We start from the raw sequence: 24072 nt of genomic DNA on the forward strand, positions 1-24072 counted from the left end.
GTTCCGTATCTTTCTGTCAGAAGAGGGACTGGATAACCTCACGATGGTTTAGTGACATGAGAATCTGAACTGGCAGGATAAGCTCCTCCTCCTCCGATTCATCAGCAGACGTTTCCTCTGCAGTTGATTCACAGGAGGAGCTTCTGTATTTCACTAAATAAAAAGCAAAAAGACTTTGATTTTAAATGAAGTCAGATATTTTGGGGGACATCGCACTCATTTGTCTTGTTGCTGAGGAGTTAGATGAAAAGATACCGATCGTTAAAAATGGTAGATTAGTTAGACAGTTAGCTTAGCTTAGCACAAAGACTGTAAACGGGGGGGAACAGCTAGCATGTCACAATCACAGGAAACTAAATCCACCGGTCAGCGTCGTAAAGGTCTCGAGTCAAAATGTTACGCCTCCTGTGTTGAATAAAAGGGGGTTTGATGCCTAAAGAGGACTATGCTAAGCTAAGCTAACAAGCTAAACTAAGCTAACAAGTAGTCATGAGAGCGACGTCGATCTGAAAAATATAACCTACGAATTTCAAATAGTCTCAAAATAAAAGTGAACAAACAAAACTTGATTTAAAGAGTTTGATAATCGCTGATCTACAAGGGTTAGTTACTTCTCTTCTCTTCTTGTGGTGCGACAGAAAGAAAACATGAATCTTTTCACACATTTATTGTATTTTTCTTCAATACAAAAGTGAAAAGAAATGTGAAAAAAAAGAAAATATTTCTTCCCCAAACAACTGAAATAATGGATAAAAAACTGATATTGTCTTAATAAAAAAGGAGCAAAGTGAAGTCCACTCAAATTAAATCAGCGTCCACTTGGTTTTCTCTCTTGCTTGATGCAAACAAACAGCCGAGTGACATGAGGATAAAATGATGCACAAAGCTGGAAGTCCTCTTGGTGGACCAGAGGCCCGGCGACCGGGTGGCCCTGAGGCCCGGCTGGACCACCAGTCTGACAGGCCACGCCCCCGTTTACTGGCGCTGAAAACAAAAAGACCCCTCATGTTCTGGGTTTGGTGGCGAAGGTGAGGTACCCCGTGTGTCCCGGCATCTCTCTGGGCAGGGTGGTGGTCTTCAGGGCGACGGGTTTCTGAGACGGCGCCTCGCCGGCGGCGTCGAAGTCGGGCAGCGGCAGGTAGATGGTCCTCACGTCGTGGACCCGCAGCAGGACCTCCAGCGTGCTGAGCTCTTCAAAACCATGATCCATCAACGCCTCGCACGTCTTCTGGACCTGCTCGATGCACGGGGAGAAGGAGCACACCCGACCTCCTGGAGGGGCGGGGGGGGGAGGAAGAGACATCAGAACACATTAAAATACTCTACAACGGCCACCTTTCAACCAAATGTACCCAATAATCTGAACATCAGACTCAATGTGGATATTAATAAAAAAGAGGAGGAGCTACATTGAATTGGTTTTTAATTTTCATTCCTAGGAATCAAAACTACTCAAAGAAGACAGTTTACCCTTTTCACCTGATTATTCTGACTGACCTCAAAGAGGAGACAAAGGTGTTTTCATTGTTATCTTTGTAAAAAACAAACATCCAAGGGATAAAATAAATAATCAAATCCAGATTGATGAAGTTCTTCTGGACTCTGGGGAACTCTGTGACACGACACATAATAATGTGTTGGTCTTTCAACCAAAAGCCTCCAGAGCATCGTCTCCTTAACTAAGATCAAGTCTGTGGGTCATCGGGTTAACCGGCGCTCTGACCCCCGCGGTGGCTCGGTGCAGGAGGCCGAGCCGAGGAAACTGACCCGGAGAGAAGAATGTGACCAGAACATCTGGGGAATGGCGGGGCTTAGGAACCACAGCTTTGACATCTGCACATCTAAGAAGAGATGAAGTGATGTCGTCCTGATTCTACACGTCAAGTGTTAAGGAAACTCAAGTGAGATGGACAGAAATACCATCTAAAGGATCATAGATGTTAAAGCGGTTCCTCTGATTTAAAAACATCCTGCAGCTCCAGAGAAACGTCATCATTCATTAACGTTGTATTCACGTCCACCGTTCTTTGTCTTTGCTCCAAAGGGAAGTTTCCGTCTCTCTGGCTGCTAAATGCAGAGCATTGTTCACCAGCTGGTTGCTAAGAGTCGTTGGGTTGCCGAGCAGCTCCAGTTCAGTCGAGTTCAGTTCAGTATAGTAGAGTGCAGTTTAGTAAAGTCGAGTGTAATTTGGTGTAGTTTAGTGTAGTCGAGTGTAGTTTAGTATAGTAGAGAGTAGTCTGGTGTAGTTTAGTAGAGTGTAGTTTAGTGTAGTTTAGTATAGTCTAGTGTAGTTTGGTCTAGTCTGATGTAGTAAAGTGTAGTCGGGTGTAGTTTAGTGGAGTCAAGTGTAGTTTAGTGTAGTCGGGTGTAGTTTAGTGTAGTTGAGTGTGGTGTAGTCAAGTGTAATTTAGTATATTAGAGTTTAGTCGAGTGTAGTTTAGTATATTAGAGTTTAGTCGAGTGTAGTTTAGCATATTAGTTTAGTCGAGTGTAGTTTAGTATAGTCGTGTCTAGTGTAGTTTAGTGTAGTCGTGTATTAGAGTTTAGTCGAGTGTAGTTTAGTATAGTCGGGTGTAATTTAGTGTAGTCGGGTGTAGTTTAGTATAGTCGGGTGTAGTCAGGTGTAGTTTAGTGTAGTTGAGTGTGGTGTAGTCAAGTGTAGTTTAGTATATTAGAGTTTAGTCGAGTGTAGTTTAGTATAGTTGTGTGTAGTTTAGTCGGGTGTAGTTTAGTGTAGTCGGCTGTAGTTTAGTGTAGTTGAGTGTTGTGTAGTCAAGTGTAGTTGAGTATATTAGAGTTTAGTCGAGTGTTGTTTAGTATAGTCGTGTGTAGTGTAGTCGTGTGTAGTGTAGTCGAGTGTAGTGTAGTCGTGTGTAGTGTGTTCTTACAGTTTGTGTAAACCAGGGGTGCTCAATATGTCGATCGTGATCTATCAGTCGATCGCGGCGACCTACCAGTCGATCGCGGCGACCTACCAGTCGATCGTGGCGATCTACCAGTCGATCGCGGTGTAGTATTGGTCGATTGCATGACATTAAAAAAAATTGGCCCGCCCCCCTGAAATTTTCTCTATAGCACGTCTTTGTTCTTTTATTAAACTAAACGTCTGTTGTTGCTGTTGTGTAGATATGACTTGGTCATTTTATAAGTAGCTCGCGTGCTGAAAAAGTGTGAGCACCCCTGGTGTAAACAAAGCGGACGGACTGATAAACAATGCTCTTTCTAAACTCAACATATGAGTCTTCTTTGGTAAACAAACTTTAAAGTGGAGTTTAGATTCTTTGAGGAGAAACTGGATCGTCTAAAAACCTCGAGGAAAATCTGTGAATTCTGGATGTATGATTAGAATTAGGGCTGCAACTAACGATTATTTTGATAATCGATCGATTATTTTATCGATTAATCGGATAAAAAACAAAACAACTTTAATTTTCAACCCTTTATTCAAAACAGGGTCTGTTCGGTCATGGAAAACCTGGAAAAGTCATGGAATTTTTAAATGGCTATTAGCAGGCCTATAAAAGTAATTGAAAAAAATAAAATCCCAAAATATTTGGAAAAGTAATGAAAATTTGTTTTATTCAAATTTTAATTTACACGGTATATATACGGTATGCTTTGGAATTCTCATTGTTAGTTTAAATACTACATCTTCTCACTTTGTCACGTATAGACAGAGTTTTCACAAAATATTTCATCATGGAAATTTGGTTTAAAGTCATGGTAAGGTCCTGGAGATCCACTGGTCAGCATGTGGATTAACCTGTTCACTGGTCAGCATGTGGATTAACCTGTTCACTGGTCACCATGGTGATGAACCGTCACAAACAGACTGACAGCGTTCCTCTCCTGAGCAGTGGTCCCCATGTGGCCCCCTGAACAATATCAGAGACGCGTTCCGATTTATTATTTTTTTCACCTGGCCCGCTGCCGTTGAGATTGCAGTGAGACGCGGAAAAAATGTGAAGTGGTGCTCTTTGCAATAGAACATCTTTGATGGACGTGTCGCGTCTCGGCCAATCAGCGTTCAGATGTCCACAGCGTTTGGGAAGTTAGGTTAGCTTGAATGTTAGTCCGCTACATCTGCTGCTGTCACGCTGCACGGTGCAGCGATACTAACAAAGTACCCGTACGTTAAAAACGATGTGATTTAGCATATTTTTAGTCTCGATACTTCATTAAAAGAGCGATCAGAGCGCACGCGCTGCGCCGCTCCGTTAAATGGTGTCTGCACGCGCAGCGCAGCGCTCACAGCGAGTCGTGGTTTATCTCCGTTGCCTTTCTCCGTGGAGAAATATGTTCCGCTATCCGCCACGGAATAAATAACCACGTTTTCTACGTTATACTCTTGTGGAAATGCCACACACGTCGTGACATGTAGCGCCCTGGTGTCTGGGTTCATAACGTCACCCGCAGGCGCACTTAGCTCCGTGAATGTCTCCACTCTCCGACTACGTGAATGACTTCCGCATCCAGCGCCACGTGAGCAGCAGCAGCCAATTAGATTTATCAACAGAGGAGCAGCTCAGCGCTGATTGGCTCTCACAACGCAGCGTTCCGTCTCTCCCTCCCTCGCTCTTGTTTCTCCTGCGCCGCTCTGCGCTCAACTCAACTTTGTTTATACTCCGTGATTTATTGAGCGCCGTAATAATCGCGCGACACAACGAATCGATAATGAAATTCGTTGCCAACTATTTTAATAATCGATTTTTATCGATTCGTTGTTGCAGCCCTAATTAGAATTGGTTCTTCTTTTCATGCGTTTACTTCCTACTCTATAGCATTATGCATCACATTATTACACACACACACACACACACTCTGGTTTTAGCAGCTAAAAATACAAACTGAACGTAAAATAAAAATCCAGCTCCAGCAGCAGCAGCTCGGTCACTAAGCTAACCGCGGCTAGCTCCATCTTTACAGCTACGACTCGGACTTCCTGTGTCCGCTTTGGAGGCCCGACACGCCCCTCCATCGAGCCACCACTTACACTCTGAGCCTCAGGGCGACAGCTGCTCTGCAATCTGCTGCTTTAATCTGAGGACACATAATCTGAGACCGGCTGAGCCCCACCAGACCAGAAGACTGGACCCAGAACCACAGAGGAACCTCTGGATGTTCTCCAGCCACCAGAGTGCTGATAAACACAGCGCCTAGCAACCAGGGGGGGGGAGGGAGGAGGAGGCGGCGGTGGCGGGCGGGGGGGTGATTACACAAAGGAGTCTCAAGGCATTAATAATAACCTCCAGTGTCGACCGCTAATATCTACACACCACGCCGCTGCTTATCGGGCCAAGTGCTCGAGTCCAGAGGACGCGTTTGCTCTCCTGTTGCGCAACAAGACTCTCAGAGACCAGCCGGTGGCTGTGGGTGAAGAGGAGAGACGCCACCTGGACCCCAAAATAGCATCTGTGGCGCAGAAGGGTTGAAGCACATCTGGGACGCCAGGTGTTGCCGATGAGCCCTCTGGAGGTGTTGTGGGCCTATCATCGAAACACCGGAGATGGAGGGTGCCCACCTGATGACTCCAATGAGGCTTTTGACCCTTTTGTCCCACAGACGGCACCATGACCCTTACCCGGAAACACCTTGCATGTCTGCGTCAACCCACTTTACATCTCAGGAGTGCAAATCAATCAGGGATTGTAAGACCTAGTCCTAAAACAGAACTGAACTCAGAGACCAGGATCCCTCTCAGAGACCAGGACCGGCTGGTGACGGGTTTCCTTCGTTCGGGCAACACGATGCGCCTCCTTCCACTCTGGATGTCTGCTCATGTGCAACAAAATCATCATCATCATCGTCATCTAACTATCAATATCAGCCTGGTTATATCAAAATATAGCAACACAATAAACAGGGAGATGATAAGAGTATAAGAGTTTTAGTGCAGCTTAATACACTTTGTATTTAAAATCTTGTATTAAATCTTGTTTTATATGTCAGTGGAAATGTTTTACTCTAAAAATAGAAAGTTTTTGCTTGAAGCTTTTGGGAGGTGTGTGTGTGTGTGTGGGGGGGGGGGGGGGTCATGGGAGGTTGGACGGTAATGAGGAGGGGGGGTAGTGGTACTCGGCCTACCACTGGCTCTCTGGAGAACACCAGTGGGAAGTAGATGAAGTCTTTCCTTGTGGAGCTCTGCTCCCTGCAGCAGACCCTGTATGGTCATGGGACCGCTCTACAATGGTGTGTGTGTGTGTCTGTGCGTGTGTGTGCATGTGTGTGTCAATAGGAATACGTCGCGGTGGCACCATAAAAGGGTTCACAGAGCACCAGCGTTCCTCTTCATATTGGGTGTGACTGCATCAACATGAACTCATAAACACACACACACACTTTATTGGAGTGCTCTTTCTAAACCACGAGACGTAAAGGTGGTTTTATTTTCCTGACTCGATGCGGTGACATTCTTTATTTTGGTATCCAGATTATAGACAAAATAATTCAGGATATCGATGTCGGAAAAAACAAAACTCAAGATCTGAGTCTCGGGAGGCGGAGACAGATTCTGTGACCACAGCTGGAACATTAGGAGACGCCATCGGGCGCAATATTGACATTATATTCATGTTTTTATTCTTTAAATGTCAGTTATCGTCAATAAAGAATTATTGCGACACCTCTAGAGACAACATTTTCCATTTTTACAGGACGCCAAAGTTTTAAAACGACTTTCTCCATAAATATAGCGTTAAATATCGTTTCCTATGGGTTACGCTCATCGAGACGCGGCAATGTAAATACCAGCGATTAGCCCTCCCCACCACCACCAGGTAACTGCCAACCTGCCTGGACTCGTCGCTTCTGATCGCCACGGAAACCAAACACAAGTTCATTGTGAGACGGAGAACAAACAGAAACACAAGGTCACAGAGGCTCGGTGTGAGTGTGTGTAAGTGTGTGTCTGTGTGTGAGTGTGTGTGTGAGGTGCTTAAAATGTCAGTCATGCTCTGCTGTGTCAGGACGAGTCAACATCAGGGGATGAGGAGTCACACACACACACACACGCACAAACACACATATATACACACACATACACAATCAGGACACTTCAAGGAGACTTTATTTAATGTTAGTTCGAGTGGCGCGCTTTAGGGGCGGGGCTACAAGGTGATTGACAGGTCTCTACGTCCTCATCATGGTCACTTCCTGTTCACTGGTTGCAAATAAAAGACAAGATGGCGACAGCCAAAAGGCGAACGGGAGGCAACACAAACAAAACGCTGCGTCACGATGACCTCAAATCTACAAGACTGCCACGAGACTCAAACTAAAGCCTTTAAATATTAATAATAATAAAACTCTGAGCCAGAGGAGGCGGGCTCTACCGGGGCAGCGCCAACAGGAAGAGGGACCAACCTTGTCTCTTCATGGCGGCCTTGGCGTGGCCCACGGCCTCCCAGGGGCTGGGGATGTCCAGTAAGACAGCGTCGGCCACGCCGGTGACGCCGAAGCCGTCCTTGCACACGTCCTGGTTGCGCACGGTGACCAGCCGCTCTACGCCGTGCTCCCTGAACTCCTCCTCCGCCTTCTCCGCCCGCTGCTGGTGGAACTCCACCGTGTGCAGGTGGCCAGAGGGGGCGACGGAGCGCAGGATGGCGTGGGACAGCGAGCCGCTGCCGGTGCCTATGGGACGCCAACGGGTTAGAGCGGCAGGGAATCGAACCGTTTCACATGACACAATGTTACAGGTGACGAGGAGCAACACCTCCTAAAGATGCTTAACAAAATAAAAGCCCAAAAATGCATTTATTTTTATTCTGAAGTTCACTGGGACATTTTGACATCAGCCGATATGAATAGATTATAAATAGATTATGAATAGATTATGAATAGATTGATGGGAAGTAGAATCAATTATGAAGTTAATGGGTTTCTGTACTCAGGGAAACCTCTTAAGAGAGAAGTGATGTTACCAGAAGTAGAAAAACTGAGGGGGGGGGGGTGAATCATTGAGAGCACAGCGAGAAGCCAGAAGCCCCTCCCCCTTCTGATGTTACATCATCGTCCTCTTTGTCGGCGTGGCGACAAAAGGATATTGTAGGTATTTACCCCACAGCAGCATTTTGACTGAGCAGTGAAGACGACCACTAGGGATCAATAAACCGGTCTACTAATATACAGATGTGAATATGCACAAACAGCTGTTACGCAACCACAGGGGGAGGGGGCAGAGGGAGGGAGAAAAAGGGAGAAAGAGGGAGAGCGAGAGAGAGCTTTCTGCTTCAATGCCCTCATTAGTGTTTTAGGACTAAATCTCCTCACTAGAGTTCATGTGGAAATAGAAGCAGTGACTACAATATAAATGTGTACAATGAATTAAATCAAATACAAAAGTCCTGAAATTAACGCTTTGTCCACGGCGTTTTAAAGGATGTCTGGCAATATATATATATATATATATACACACACACAAATAATATATAAATATATACATAAATTAAAATATATATATATATATATAAAATATGTATATATATTTTGTGATGGTTGGAGCCCAGAACGTCTAATGTTCTTCCACATTAAAACAAACCAATCAGAACCAGTCTTCACTTCTCATCCACGTGCAGTCAGCGGTTTGGTGTTTTAAAAAAAAAATGTCAGAAATTCTTAGATACCTAATTATATGTGATTACAGAGCAGAAATGTTTAACCGTCGCTGTAAAATCATTTGTATTACCACAATAAGAGCATTAAGTGGCACGGGTTCATTAATGAGAACATGAGACTGCAGGGTTCACACCAACAACTCATGACTCAGGGTGTTGGTGCGATGAGACAGAAATAGGGAGTAGAAGACGTGCAGTGACAGTCTGGTGTGTCTAGAGGAGGAACACGTGACGACCACATGGAGGAAACAAGACCAACGCTGCTGAGCAACAGAAACGTGCTGAGTCACGGCTGGACTCTGAGTATTTCAACTTTTCTGTCCAATGTGATAATGAACAAATAAAAAATCCATCCAATAGTTTAAGATATTTAACTGAAGACCAGAAACCTTAAAGGATTCATCCTCTGGGGACCATGAACGTAGTGCTGCAACAAATGCCCCCAGAACTTCCTCTAATAAGTATGATCATTTAAAAACGTTTTTTGTTCTTTGTTGTGTGTTTTATCTGTATTGCTGTACTAGCTAGATACACACAACAAAAATCAATAAATATATTTTTTTATTATAAGAAACTAATAATTGTTAATAGTTAAATGTAATGACAATAAATGACCACAAAGAAATAAGAATATAATTGAATATGATTGTCTTATGTTTTCTGTTTGTTTTTAGTTAAAAGAATTGTAAAAAATGTAGTCTGTAGACTACTGCCTAATAGTCTTATTTCTGCCTAATAGTCTTATTATTGCCTAATAGTGTTATTACTGCCTATAAATCTTATCACTGCCTAATAGTCTTATTAGTGCCATCTTTAAGACAAGTGCTCATATCCTTTAAGCCTAAATAAGTATAATTATTATTTTTTAACGAAGGTTAAATGTTCTATATTTGCCCCCTAAAAATATAAAAGTCTCCTGCTGTGATGCTGAACAAGCCGAGACTCACATCAGTGTTTCCAACCTGCTCAGAGAGTCAGTGAAGAGCTCCTGTACGAGAGGAAGAGGAGGAGGATGAAGGTGGGGAGGGGCCTGTGCTCTGCAGCGCTGTCGCATGCAATCGGGCTGGTTTCCTGGATGAGAACCAGACCACACAGCAACGACACTTCCTTCAGCCACTTTGAGAAAGAGAAAGTAAAAGAGTCCGAATGTGTTGCTGGATCCGAGTTGCCAGAGAATCACACAGATCCTGTGAAGGTCAAAGACATGTGACCCCCAAGAGATTTAACTAGAGTCATCCCAGAGTCACCGGACACGTCGTATTAAATAACATGCGGCGTGTCACATGACGAGAACTTCTTTACAGGCAGAGCGGGAGAACTTTACTGATACAAAACGATGACGGTCATCAGCCCTGTGTTCCTTAGACAAACACAGCGGCAGCCTCGCTAATCATTAACTGAGCTATCAGGACATGATTACAATAAAACCTCCAGCCAGACCCAGAGGACTGGGCTGGTCCCCTTAAGGCTGGTCCCATTAAGTCTGGTCCCCTTAAGGCTGGTCCCCTTAAGGCTGGTCCCCTTAAGGCTGGTCCCTTTAGTTACTAATAAAACCTCCTGCCAAACCTGGAGGACTAGGCTGGTCCCCTTAAGGCTGGTCCCCTTAAGGCTGGTCCCCTTAAGGCTGGTCCCCTTGGTTACTTATAAAACCTCCTGCCAGACCCAGAGGACTAGGTTGGTCCCTTTAAGGCTGGTCCCATTAAGTCTGGTCCCTTTAGTTACTAATAAAACCTCCTGCCAAACCTGGAGGACTAGGCTGGTCCCCTTAAGGCTGGTCCCCTTAAGGCTGGTCTCCTTAAGGCTGGTCTCCTTAAGGCTGGTCCCCTTGGTTACTTATAAAACCTCCTGCCAGACCCAGAGGACTAGGTTGGTCCCTTTAAGGCAGGTCCCCTTAAGGCTGGTCCCTTTAGTTACCAATAAAACCTCAAGCCAGACCCAGAGGACTAAGGCTGGTCTCCTTCAGTCCCCTTAGTCAATAATAAACCCTTCAGCCAGACTGAAGCTTGTTTTGATGGTCAGGTTCTGTAACATCTGACTAGAGGTCACGGCATGCGGCATCGGGCCGACGGTGTCGTGCATCTTACTTATTAAAAACCCACTGAGATACGAGCCAGAAACACAAACTGGTGGTTTTGTCCTATATGTGCCACCTCACCACTCAGGTTACAGGGAGCATCTGCTGAGTGCACTAAATCACAGGTGAGGGGGGGGTGGGGGATGAATAAAACATGGCGGACCACTCAGAGCAAGGTGACCGGAGGCTCCTTCTCCTCTGGAGGGCTGACCGTGACGAGGCTCCACCGTGACGCTCCAGCCTCAAAGTGCTGCTGAAGCCTCGGAATTTAAACGCCATGAGACGCCCAGCGAGGGTTTTAATCTAATGCACAAGCTAAATATGCACTAATAAAAAAGGGATGCAGAGATGGAGATGAGCTGCAGCAGCTTCTTGCTGACGTGCCCCATTCCCCACTGAGCTCATGCATCAGCCTTAAAATCACACACACACAATCAATGCAGTGACATCCACAGGGCTGGCAGCAGTAAATGATGGAGCACTGCACCACACACGCACGGTAGCACCCCCCACCCCTCCATCACTGCCCTTGGCCTGGAGGAGAAATGCAGCTACCGCTAACGTGGAAACGCACCAGTCACTGTGGAGCGACGCAACAACAACAACGTCAACACGCATCGAGTTACATAACGACCTCATCAGAGCCGTCGCACCATGCTCATCGCTGAGGCGTGAACGAGAGACTCGAGAGGTGTGAAGAGACACGGGCGCTTCTTAAAGCTGCAGAGGACAGATTATAGGACAACACACAGGCTCCCATCCCCCCACCTGGACCAGGAGGGGGATTCAGAGCCTCTCCTGCAGTACAAGTACCACCACTGGGTAGTAGACGGCATTAATGCACAAGTACTCTCAGCTACATGCAGTTAACGCATGAAAAGAAGAATTAAATGCTTCAGTCTTCTTCTCTACAGCATGATGTCATCATTTAGTACATTATGGTCATTTAGAGTCACACACCATAAAGCAGGGGACGCTTTAGAGGCGGGAATACAAGGTGATTGACAGGTCTCTACTTAAGTCCTCCTCAGTCCACATATGTTCCACTTCCTGTTCACTGGTTGCAAAAATCCAAGATGGCGACGACCAAAACACTTCACAATGACAACACGAACAACAATGCTACTTCTCATATACCGTCAACGACGAAAAAACATGCATATGTTATCTTATCTTCAATGCTAATTTCTTTCGCTCTGACATTAACATTCCATATCTTCACTGTTCATGTCATTCGGTGTCATTGTTGTGTGAGCGGCGCTCACCGGACTCGCACACGACCGACCCCGGCTTCAGCTCCAGCATCATGGTGATGGTGGCGATGTCGGTGGTGTAGAGGATCTGCGTGCGGTGCGGCAGGTTGACGGTCCACAGCTCGGGCGTCATGTGGAGCACGTAGACCCAGCCCCCTTTGCTACATGTGACCTTCGACCCGTAGCGCCGGCCAATCAGGTCCGAGGAGTGGCGGATGACCCCGTAGCGCGTCTGCGTCTGGGCGCCCTGCTTCACCTTCACCGGCATCATGGACTCGGGGCCCAGGTAGACCACGGCCACGTCGCCTTCCTGGATGAGGTCCGAGTACTCCACGAAGCTCATGGCGAGTCGGTCTGAGGCAGGGAGGAGGGAGGCAGAGCTTTAACACATGAAGCAGAGACTTCTATACAACCAGAGGAGTCGCCCCCTAGTGGTCAGTAGAGATAATACAGCTTTAACACATGAAGCATAGACTTCTATAATAATAATAATAATATACACTTTTATTAATCCCCAAGGGGAAATTAGTTCTCTGCATTTAACCCATCCTTAGTGATTAAGGAGCAGTGGGCTGCAGTGAAGCGCCCGGGAAGCAACTGGGGGTTCAGTGCCTTGCTCAAGGACACTTCGACTTGCAACTAATGGGGAGAGCGGGGATCGAACCCACAACCTTGCGGTTGCAGGACGGCCCTCTTACCCCACTGAGCTACAGCCGCCCCCAATACTATATTCTACACAATTCTATACAACCAGAGGAGCCGCCCCCTGGTGGTCAAGAGAGAATGCAGCTTTAAAACATGAAGCATATACTTCTATACTACCAGAGGAACCGCCCCCTGGTGGTCAGTAGAGAGAATGCAGCTTTGAGACACCTGCCATGTCTCAAGTGTGTTCATAACATTGGATTTTTAAGTAAATATCTACCACTATTTCAAATTATTCGCTTACTTTTTAATTACTTTTTATGTTCTCAATCCTAAAAGATAATTAGGATTAGACGTTTACTATCGTGATATGACATTAAAATGAGTTTACACAATTATTTTATTTCTCACAAATATGTGGATGTATATACTCCACTAAATACATCGTTCAGTTAGCTGTTACGTAATCGTTCATGTAGCGCGTGCACAAACTGTTATTTAAAAAAAAAAAAAATCTGAACCGTTGTGATTTTAGAATAAGTCGTTTTATTCTACCAACCGCGGGTTAAACCAGTCACACTGCAGAGAGAAGACTTCACTTTGCTTCTTCACCAACGGAAAGATGTCTGAAAACATTGAGAATATGTGAGTTATATTTAATTAATGATTGTTGTTATATTTATGTTGTTTCTTCGGGTCTTTTCCCCCTTTAAGAGTGTTTATTTCCATTATTGAGCCCGAGTTTATTTCGGAATTAACTTAACGTGTGGTTAGATTGAACTAAAGGGAAATAAATCGCTGGAGAAACAGACTTTTCAGTTTAAAACACATTTAATTCGCTTTTATTTGACGTTAGTGTAGTGAGGCTGATCCCAACTGATGCTTCCGTTAGCGGTCATTTAAAACGTAGCGTTCACGTTAAGTTACCGGCTTTATTTTAATGCAGTTAAATTATAGGTAACTTTAATTTATTAATAATAATTACAATAACACAGAAAAGTCCCAAAAAAGAAACGTTTGACAGCGCAGCTTCAAACTAACTGACGTCAGTGACGTCACCGTTTGACGTTGCTAACTAGTTTATATGCTAAAACGTTAGCCGTTCGCGGCCGTTAAACCGGCCGGCCGGCGCACGCGCAGTAAAGCAGCCGTTGGTGGACGGTTGACCTACCGTCTCGCGACGTTCTACTTGTTTTCCAACGAACAGCCGTTGGAAGGTAAACGGTGATTGTTGCTTCTAAATGTAGTTGTACGTGCACGCGTTTCCCTCACACACACGTGGGGTTGTTTTCACCGGAAGTGTAAGAGACACGAGCGGAAGTAGAATTATACTTCCTGAACTACATAATCTCCCCAAAATATGAGAAGGCGTTTCCTCCCGATGGAGCCTTTTGTAAAAACAGTATTACAAATCATAAACTAATATTTAATTGTAGAAAGGACATAAATAAATATATATAACCGACTTTTCTTTCTTAGCACAACAGTTTTCAGATAATGTGAAAGTAAATCAAAAGTGTTGTATTTATAATTTAATTTGACTAAATTAAAAATAGAAAAATACTAACAATATCCAAAATAAAATGTATGCAACCAAATGTGTATATAATAATATTATTATATATATGTTTTTATTTTTTTATTTTTTTATTTGTAGACATGATGCTTTCATGCGCAGCATTTTACTCTTGTTGTCGGTCCTAATATTTATTTATTTATACTAAACATTTCACTTTATCTGTACGTACATTTGTGATATTTAGTTAGCGGATGAGGTAAAGCAGGTTAATAATCTGTTGGATTGGATGCTTTTTATATTATTTGCAATTTTATATTCATTGCGCAAAGAATTGAATTCGTTCGTCGTGTTATCCGTTGCTGCGGATGAAGTGCCCCCCCCCTCCCCACACCCCACCTTCGGAGAGCGTCCAATTAAATGAATAGACTGCAGATTCTGACCAATGGGAGCAGAGACGCGCTCCTATAAAGAACCTTGCGGAGCGGCGAGCTGACCGGAGATCTGCTCGGACGCGCCACTGTTGTTTGAGCTCCTGTCGGAACAATTGGAATATTTGTCTCCAGCCCCGGTAGCCGTAGTTCTCAAATACGACAACAGGTACGAACCGGTTCATTTAACGGGACTCGCCTTGTTCTCTTCATGCTCATTTATTTCTACCCGTGAACCGTCCGCTGCTCGGTGCAGACGGACTCGGGCCTTTATGTAAATGAGGAGATTATCGTAATCTTTTGGATTTTTTTTTTACATCGATGGAATTATATAAAATAATAAAATAAAACGATACGTGTAATATTTCCTATAAAATACGTCATCATATTTCTGTCGTCAATGTCGTCTGAAGCTCGAGGTACCGCCGTTATGCTCTGCAGCAGACTCTCTGTTTGACTCTGCGCCGCCGCCCCCCCCCACCCCCGCCCAGGGATCAGCCATGGGTGATACGCACAACCAGGTGAAGATGAAGTTCTCCTCCGAGGAAGAGTACCCGGACCTCAGCAAGCACAACAACTACATGTCCAAGGTGCTGACCCCGGCTCTGTACGAGCGACTGCGGGGCAAGCAGACCCCCAGCGGCTTCACCCTGGATGACATCATCCAGACCGGGGTGGACAACCCAGGTACAAGAACACAAAGAGCTGCCATCATCAGAGCAGCTCCTGCACTGACCTCGTCAGGGGATAAACCTTCAAGTGGAGAGCAGTCAGAGCACCCCCCCCCCTCTAACGCCTCATCTACAGCGCAGCAGTTTTGGATTAGTGGTGTTGCATAATGAATGCAGGCGGCAGCTGATAATCTGCTGTGTTGTATAACCCTGAGTAATCTGTCAAGAGTCAGGTGACCTGCTGCAGTATAGCGCCTCCTCCTCCTCACCCTGCAGCCTGTGTTTCTGTGTAGTTCTGCTTCTATGGTCAAGCTGATGCAGAAGAGGCTGCCGGCCGAGGAAGATTTCCCCGATCTCAGTCAGCACAGAAACCACATGGCCAAGTTCTTGACCCTGGACATGTACAGGCAGCTGAGGGAGCGGACCACGCCCAACGGCTTCACCATAGACGGGGTCATTCAGACAGGGGTAGACAACCCGGGTACAGTAGCCCCCCCAGAGAGCACGTTGAGTCAGTGAGGCTGTTGGTCAGGCTGCCGTCTGTCCCTCTTCCCCTGTGACCCCGTTGACCTTGTGCACAGGCCATCCCTTCATCATGACCGTGGGCTGCGTGGCAGGAGACGAGGAGACGTACGAGGTCTTCAAGGAGCTGCTGGACCCCGTGATCGAGGAACGCCACGGAGGCTACAAGCCCACCGACAAGCACAAGACGGACCTCACCGCCAGCAACCTGAAGGTGCTGCAGCCTGTGGTCACGTGACCGGCCTCCTGTCACCCAGCAGGGTCAAACTAACCGTGTGTCCTCAGGGCGGAGACGACCTCGACCCCGACTACGTCCTGAGCTCCCGAGTCCGGACCGGCCGCAGCATCCGCGGCTTCTGCCTGCCGCCTCACTGCAGCCGAGGAGAGCGGCGCGCGGTGGAGGAGCTCTCCATCGAAGGTAAAGATGGTGGACGTGCTGCTGCTGCGTGGACCAGGCTTTGTGCTGCTGCGCCCTCTAGTGGCAGAACGAGGAACAACATGCTCTGTTGGCCTCCCCTGCAGCGCTGGCCTCCCTGAGCGGAGAGTTGAACGGGAAGTACTACGCCCTGAAGAACATGACCGACGCCGAGCAGCAGCAGCTCATCGACGACCACTTCCTGTTTGACAAGCCGGTGTCTCCTCTGCTGCTGTCCGCCGGGATGGGCCGCGACTGGCCCGACGCCAGGGGCATCTGGTGAGGCTCGGCGCCGCACGCCGCTGCGAGGCCGCTCGGTTGAAAAGAGAGTGAACAATGTTTGTGTCTGCAGGCACAACGACAACAAGACCTTCCTGGTGTGGGTGAACGAGGAGGACCACCTGCGTGTCATCTCCATGCAGAAGGGCGGCAACATGAAGGAAGTGTTCAGCCGCTTCTGCAGTGGACTCACCAAGGTCAGCAGGTCATCCTCAGAGGTCACACGACCCCAAAGAGTTCAGTGACCTGATCCTCCTCTGTGTGTGTGTGCAGATTGAGACCCTGTTCAAGGAGAGGAACCACGCCTTCATGTGGAACGAGCACCTGGGCTACGTCCTCACCTGCCCCTCCAACCTGGGCACCGGACTGCGGGCCGGCGTCCACGTCAAGCTGCCCAACATGAGCAAGAACGCCAATTTCGAGGAGGTCCTGAAGAAGCTGCGGCTGCAGAAGAGAGGAACCGGTTCGTCTCTCATTCACTCATGTTTGCATTCTGTATTAAATCTTTTATCTTTTGGTCGTCATGACGACTCTCAACCTTCTGTCTCGTGGCCTTCAGGGGGCGTCGACACGGCCGCTGTCGGCGGAACCTTCGACATCTCCAACGCCGACCGGCTGGGCTTCTCCGAGGTGGAGCTGGTGCAGACGGTGGTGGACGGAGTGAAGCTGTTGGTGCAGATGGAGAAGAAGTTGGAGACGGGCGAGTCCATCGATGACATCATGCCCTAGACCACTGGACCATCAGGACCCCCCCAGGACCCTAAGACCCCCCCCCCCTCACCCGTCTGAATGAATGTCGACTCCGTCCCTAAAAATGCCCTCGTATCAGTTTGTTTGTGTATTTAAGACGAAACTGTTCCTGTGAGGATGACATAAAACACAAAAATAATTCTTGTTCCACTTTGATTCCTTGTCACATGACATCACGACAACATGAGATTCTAACAAATGAACATGCAGCCTGATAAAAACATGGGTCCCTAAATGCAGCATGGTGCCTTCAGGGTGGCCGCTGCAAAATCTTCAGTTTGATAAATGAGTCGTCAGAGCTCATCTAATAAATGTTTTTTCAGGCCATGTTCAGGCCACGTACCACACTCCTTCAACGTGGCTGTCATTAAACCTCTCCTGAAGAAGCCCACTCTGGATCCAGAGGTGTTGGCTAACTACAGACCGATCTCTAACCTCCCCTTCCTCTCCAAGATCCTTGAGAAAGTGGTCGCAAATCAGTTGTGTGACTTTCTACATCATAATAGTTTATTTGAGAAGTTTCAATCAGGATTTAGAAAACACCACAGCACCGAGACAGCAGTGGTGAAAATTACAAATGACCTCTTAATGGCAGCAGATAAAGGACTCCTCTCTGTCCTGGTCTTGTTAGACCTTAGTGCTGCATTCGACACCATTGACCATGACATCCTGTTACAGAGACTGGACCAGTCGATTGGCATTTCAGGCACCGCACTAAGTTGGTTTAAATCCTATTTATCAGATCGATCTCAGTTTGTATTTGTAAACGATGACGCCTCGATAACCACCAACGTTAGTCACGGAGTTCCACAAGGTTCTGTGCTTGGACCAATTTTATTTACCTTATACATGCTTTGAGCAATATTATCAGGAAACACTCAATACACTTTCATTGTTATGCAGATGATACTCAACTATATCTATCGATAGAACCAGAGGAGAGCAACCAACTCGGTAAAATTCAAGCATGTCTTAAAGACATAAAAGCATGGATGACCTGCAACTTCTTGATGTTGAACCCAGACAAAACTGAAGTAATTTTACTCGGCCCTGAGCACCTCAGAGATCAATTATCTGGTGATGTGGATTCTGTAGACGGCATTGCCCTAGCATCCAACACCACTGTTGAAATCTCGGCGTTATCTTTGATCGGGACTTGTCCTTTAACTCCCACGTAAAGCAAATCTCACAGACTGCATTTTTTCATCTACGTAATATTTAAAAAATCAGGCACTTCTTGTCTCAGATGCAGAGAAATTGGTTCACGCGTTCGTTACTTCGAGACTGGATTACTGCAACTCCTTATTATCAGGCTGCTCTAATAAGTCTCTTAGGTCCCTCCAGTTGATCCAGAATGCTGCAGCTCGTGTTCTCACTAAAACTAAGAAAAGAGATCACATCACTCCTGCACTAGCTGCTCTGCACTGGCTCCCCGTAAAATCAAGAATCCTTTTTAAATTCTTCTCTTAACCTACAAAGCCTTGATTGGTGACTCTCCATCATAGCTTAAGGAGCTTGTAGTACCATATTGCTCCACTAGAGAGCTGCGCTCACTAAATGCGGGACTACTTGTAGTTCCTAGTCTCAAAAAGTAGAATGGGAGCCAAAGCCTTCAGTTATCAAGCTCCTCTTTATTGGAACCAGCTTCACCTTCAGTCCGGGAGGCAGACACAGTCACCTCGTTTCAGAGTCGACTGAAGACGTTCCCGACTGGGTCCGATGCCATGGCCCTGCTGATGCGGCGACCACTCCTCCTCTCTACCTCCATCTGCCTGATGGATCATCGAGGTATGGATCGTGGAATATGCCTCCTGCCAACTATTCATACATTCTGTCATATTTATTGATTGTGTTGTTTGTGTTTTAATTTGGGTTAAATGATTCCTTCTGTACACATTACATCTATTACTTCTGTCCATCCTGGAGAGGGATCCTCCTCTGTTGCTCTCCTGAAGGTTTCTTCACTTTTTTCCCCGTGAAGGGTTGTTTGGGAGTTTTTCCTGATCCGATGTGAGGTTTTGGGACAGGGATGTCTATGTGTACAGATTGTAAAGCACTCCGAGACTAATTTGTGGGTAAATGGGCCATACAAATAAACTGAATTGAATTGAATTATTCTGCACTTCATGAGCCGTTATGAAGTCGGATTTCCTGTCCGGCTCAGGAACCGTTACCGGGCCAACAGACCGGTTCCTAACAAATGTTCCTGGTGTAAACCTCATGGATGCCGGTGGAAAGCGACCTCTTCCTGAATGACCACGTAGACGTTGCAGTGACACTTTAATGAAACGACCCTTCAACCACGTGAGACTTTTTAAACGATACAAAACAAACGTATTGCAGTGAAGCCGTGTTCAACGTAAAGAAGCATTATTTACACTGGAAAACAAAAACGCTACGTCATTTAAAAAAAAAAAAAAAATCTCTTTTCTTTTCTCCTCCAGGAGGAAAAAGAAAAAGAAAAAAGATAAAATAAATAAGACTAGAATTTTCTTTTGTCCACATTCACAGCATGACAAATCATATTCAACTCGTTAACGTCTGAACAGATATTAGTAGGTAATTCACTGATTATTGCCAAAAGCCTTAATCTATACATTATAATATTCAATACATACTCTGTAGTTATGTTTTTAAAAAAGGAGATGTTTGGAAACTGCTACTTGATGATTGTACAGCTTAAATACTTCTATATATATATCTATATATATATAGGTATATATATATGTGTGTAGACTTTTAAACCCTCTTTCACTCATAGCTTTAACTCGTTGGCCACTTTGGAAGCAATGTTTTTGAAAGCGATGGATGAGCCGGAGATCCGCTTGAAGCGCACGCCGTTGAGCGAGAGGCGGGGCAGCTTGCAGACCTCCATCTCCCACTGGATCAGGTTCTCGGCCCCCCCATCCCCGTGGACGCACAGCAGCAGGAAGCTCTCCTGCTGCTCGAAGTCGCAGCTGTTGGCGTCCAGCACCTTGCGGATCTCCCGCATGATGTCGCTGGCCTCCATGGAGCTGGTGGTCCTCATACTCCAGGTGAAACGGAGGGAGCGGGGCTTCCCGTCTTTACCTTCCCCCTTCGGATCCCCAGGTACATGGCGACTGGGGGGGGAGCAGACCAGGGTCAGGGGTTCAGTGGAGACCACCAGCTGCTTTGGGTGTTTCACAACACATTATATATGTATATATATATATATGAATACATTTATATATATATATATATATCAAAATATATATAAATATATATCATTCTTTGGAGATTAAATTCTTGTGCGTGCATCAGTCACAGCAGCTCGGCAACATTTAAAAAAGGAACATTTTTAATTTTGAGGGTTTCATTTCACTTTCTTGCTGAGAGTTAGATCAGAATATTGATTAGAATACTGATCAAAATATTGATCAGAATACTGATCCTTTAGAGAATGAAACAACAAGCTGCGAGGCACAGACATGCACTCTGTGTCTTATTGTAGTCGTTCTGTGTGTCTTTGTAGTGGTTCTGTGTCTTTGTAGTTGTTTTGTGTCTCTTCCTGAAGACTGAAAGCATCAATCAAAACAAAGACCTCGACATGTATAACGTCTTTAGGTTCAACATTTCTTTTGTTTCCAACTCTCAGCATGAAGCCGTGAATCTGATCCTTCAGACCAGCTGCTGCTGTTTGTTTGACCAGGAGGGTCATGTGATGTAACCTGGAGACATGCTGGGGGGGAGGGGGGGTCATGTGATGTAACCTGGAGACATGCTGGGGGGGAGTCATGTCATGTGACCAGGAGACATGCTGGGGGGGGCATTCTAACAGAGCAGTGCCATGCTAACAACACATTATAAACCAGGGGGTTGTGTGTGTGTGTGTGTGTTTGTGTGTGGGGGGGGGCTCACCTTGAGCCCTCAAGTCTCCCGTTTCTCTCAAACTCGGTTGAGACTCTAAGGATGAAAATCAGATGAAGAGGAAGAACAAAAGAAGAAGATGTGGATTGTGCATAAGAAATCATTTCAATATCAATACAAAAAAAAGTATAATGATAAAAGAGAGAATACGTGACGAGTGATTAAGGAGCGACACCGAAGTGAAACAGACGAAACACCAACGGGAACACACACACAGAAATGGAAGATTTATGATTTACTTCCAGTGAGAATGAAATAATAAGAAAGGTGAGGAATCAAAACCCAAAAGTTTACAGAAGACCGAAATGAAAACACAAATGCATCTCGTGAAACTGGCGCTTTGGACCCAAAAATAGCAGAAGAACCACAACAACAACAACAACAACAACGACTCTAGCCGGAGGGGGCGCTTGAGGGAGGAGCTTGTCAAATCTTTATTCTATGTTCTTTTTATTCCTTTCTTTGGGTTTAATGATTAATATGATTTAAAGTCAAGAATAGGAACAATTAAGTAAAATGTATACATATACAGGACTGTCTCAGAAAATTAGAATATTGTGATAAAGTTCTTTATTTTCTGTAATGCAATTAAAAAAACAAAAATGTCATGCATTCTGGATTCATTACAAATCAACTGAAATATTGCAAGCCTTTTATTCTTTTAATATTGCTGATTATGGCTTACAGCTTAAGAAAACTCAAATATCCTATCTCTAAATATTAGAATATCATGAAAAAGTATACTAGTAGGGTTTTAAACAAATCACTTGAATCGTCTAATTAACTCGAAACACCTGGAAACACATTTTCAAATGTTTGATTTTGTTTTGCTGTTATAAATCTTTTTTTTTAACTTGGTCTGAGGAAATATTCAAATTTTATGAGATAGGATTTTAGAGTTTTCTTAAGCTGTAAGCCATAATCAGCAATATTAAAAGAATAAAAGGCTTGCAATATTTCAGTTGATTTGTAATGAATCCAGAATGCATGACATTTTTGTTTTTTTAATTGCATTACAGAAAATAAAGAACTTTATCACAATATTCTAATTTTCTGAGACAGTCCTGTATGTATATATTTATATATTCACAAGATTAAAATAAGTGCAAATCCACCTAATGTATAGCCTTTTGTGCTTTAGGAACAGACCCAGGAGAAGCTCCGCCCACTAAAAGAAGGCTGAGTTAAAAAGCTCCGCCCGCTTAAAGAAGGCCATGAGGTCAGAAGCTCCACCCACTAAAGGAAGGCCATGAGGTCAGAAGCTCCACCCACTAAAGAAGGCCATGAGGTCAGAAGCGCCACCCACTAAAGAAGGCCATGAGGTCAGAAGCTCCACCCACTAAAGGAAGGCCATGAGGTCAGAAGCTCTGCCCACTAAAGGAAGGCCATGAGGTCAGAAGCCCCGCCCACTAAAAGAAGGCTATGATGTAAAAAGCTCCGCCCGCTAAAAGAAGGCCATGAGGTCAGAAGCTCGCCCACGAAAGGAAGGCCATGAGGTCAGAAGCTCCGCCCACTAAAGGAAGGCCATGAGTTCAGAAGCTCCTACCAACTAAAGGAAGGGGAGTAACATTGTTTAAATGTTATAAACTCTTTCAAACATAAAGAAAATGTGCAAAATCTAATCAAACGGTTGAGTTTAATATGTAGTCATTCATATTTAATTATCACTCCTCTTTAAAGGTCTGTGAGGTTTGAGGACTGAAGCTTATCAAACGTCATATAACATTAAACTGATGTTTACCTGCTTTACGGCAACATTAAGTTTCTTTACTTTTAAAGTCATAAAATCCTGAGGACAGTTTCCATTGTTTCATTCATCAAAAGAAGGCGGAGCCTATCAGAGCTCCATCTGACTTTAAAGGCATGAATAATGTATTACAAAATATAAATAAATATTACAAAAGATTAAAATTAAGCAGAAGTCTCCCTCTCACAGGTTTATTGTTATCGGGCTCCCAGCATGCACTGCAGCTTGGAGAACAGAAACAACAACAACTGGCCGAGACCCCAAGCGCCCCAAAGACAACAAGAGGACAGACGGCTGGCCCTGGGTCAGCCAGAGAGGCTGAGAGCCACATGACCAGAGGAGGAGGAGCCACAACTGATTGAGGGGTCAGACCCTTACTCTAGATCTTCATCTTCCTACAACTCTCTATATCTTCCGCTCCTGAATCTGAAAAGAAAAAATGGGAATCTGAAAAAAAAAATCCTCAAAATGGAGAAAAAAAACATGGCAAGAAAAATTACAAATTAAAAAATAGAGAGAAAGAAAGAAAGAGGGAAAGAATATTAAAATGTATGGACATGAGGACGAGGTAAATAATTTAAAAAAAGAAGAAACCACCATGAGGAGAAGGATGAGAAGGAAGGAAGGACGGAAGGAAGGAAGGAAGGAAGAAAGAAAGAAAGGAAGGAAGGAAAGAAGGAAGGAAGGAGAGGAGACTTACTAAGGCTCTTTCCTCCCTGCGTAGCCGTCTGCCGTTTGGCCGGGTCAATACTGACCCTGAGAGGAGAGCAGCAAGAGGTCAAAGGTTAAAGGACACGGGTTAGGGAGACAGAAAACACACTGAGATGGGGGTGGAGGAGGAGTAAGAGAGGAGGAGAAGGAACAGGAGGAGGAGACTGAACCTAAAGACACCAGAGGAGAAGGAAATGACAAACTCGCTGGTTAGAGTCCCAGAATGAGTTGAAAGATACGGAAATGCCAAATGGAGAAAAATATTATCGGACAACTTAAAAAATAAAATGTATTTATTTATATATATATATATACAAATATATCTTTTTAATTGATATATATATAAAAATAAATAAAAATACATATTTGTATATATATGTATTTATAAATAAATAAATATATATATATATATATTTTTAAAAACTGATTAAATGAATAAATAGTGTTTTCAAATAAATAAATAAATGTATGGGAGTTATACTTTACATTTTAATCAGTAGATACAAAATAAAATACAAAATACAATATATATATAATACAACTAAAACTTTATTGTTG

General features: G+C 44.8%; 3 protein-coding genes across 10 annotated transcripts in view; 1 reads left to right on the forward strand and 2 right to left on the reverse strand.

Annotated features, from left to right (window-relative positions):
* Nucleotides 1-652: 652 nt before the first annotated feature.
* trmt61a (tRNA methyltransferase 61A) lies at nucleotides 653-14516 on the reverse strand. 2 transcript variants are annotated; one of them, XM_056427123.1, is made up of 5 exons: nucleotides 13756-14516; nucleotides 11952-12293; nucleotides 9560-9728; nucleotides 7363-7629; nucleotides 1111-1272 (listed from the first exon to the last, which is right to left on the reverse strand). In XM_056427123.1, exons 2-5 carry the CDS (start codon nucleotides 12280-12282, stop codon nucleotides 1194-1196), a joined length of 846 nt encoding a protein of 281 aa, XP_056283098.1. In that variant the 5' UTR covers nucleotides 12283-12293; nucleotides 13756-14516; the 3' UTR covers nucleotides 1111-1193. The 2 variants fall into 2 exon arrangements, with proteins under 2 accessions (XP_056283097.1, XP_056283098.1); XM_056427122.1 differs by lacking the exon at nucleotides 9560-9728 and having other exon boundaries at nucleotides 653-1272; nucleotides 13756-14190.
* ckba (creatine kinase, brain a) lies at nucleotides 13192-17312 on the forward strand. 2 transcript variants are annotated; one of them, XM_056427121.1, is made up of 8 exons: nucleotides 13192-13229; nucleotides 15496-15683; nucleotides 15784-15938; nucleotides 16010-16142; nucleotides 16247-16418; nucleotides 16492-16615; nucleotides 16692-16881; nucleotides 16978-17312. In XM_056427121.1, the coding sequence occupies exons 1-8, from the start codon at nucleotides 13207-13209 to the stop codon at nucleotides 17145-17147; spliced, it is 1155 nt and encodes a 384-aa protein (XP_056283096.1). In that variant the 5' UTR covers nucleotides 13192-13206; the 3' UTR covers nucleotides 17148-17312. The 2 variants fall into 2 exon arrangements, with proteins under 2 accessions (XP_056283096.1, XP_056283095.1); XM_056427120.1 differs by lacking the exons at nucleotides 13192-13229; nucleotides 15496-15683 and adding exons at nucleotides 14591-14700; nucleotides 15023-15218.
* A 2123-nt stretch (nucleotides 17313-19435) lies between these two features.
* Nucleotides 19436-24072, reverse strand: part of mark3a (MAP/microtubule affinity-regulating kinase 3a) — a 36874-nt gene continuing 32237 nt past the window's right edge. For 3 of the 6 annotated variants that reach the window (XM_056427115.1, XM_056427117.1, XM_056427116.1), the window contains exons 17-18: nucleotides 21048-21092; nucleotides 19436-20269 (exon numbers count right to left, since the gene is read on the reverse strand). In XM_056427115.1, the coding sequence (XP_056283090.1) occupies nucleotides 19924-20269; nucleotides 21048-21092 (391 nt within the window). In that variant the 3' untranslated portion in view covers nucleotides 19436-19923. Of the gene's footprint in view, nucleotides 20270-21047; nucleotides 21093-23181; nucleotides 23230-23503; nucleotides 23560-24072 lie in introns of all 6 variants that reach the window. The other 3 variants (XM_056427119.1, XM_056427118.1, XR_008833270.1) reach the window with 3 other exon arrangements.

This window comes from Pseudoliparis swirei, chromosome 11, assembly GCF_029220125.1.
Source record: "Pseudoliparis swirei isolate HS2019 ecotype Mariana Trench chromosome 11, NWPU_hadal_v1, whole genome shotgun sequence".
NCBI lineage: Eukaryota > Metazoa > Chordata > Actinopteri > Perciformes > Liparidae > Pseudoliparis > Pseudoliparis swirei.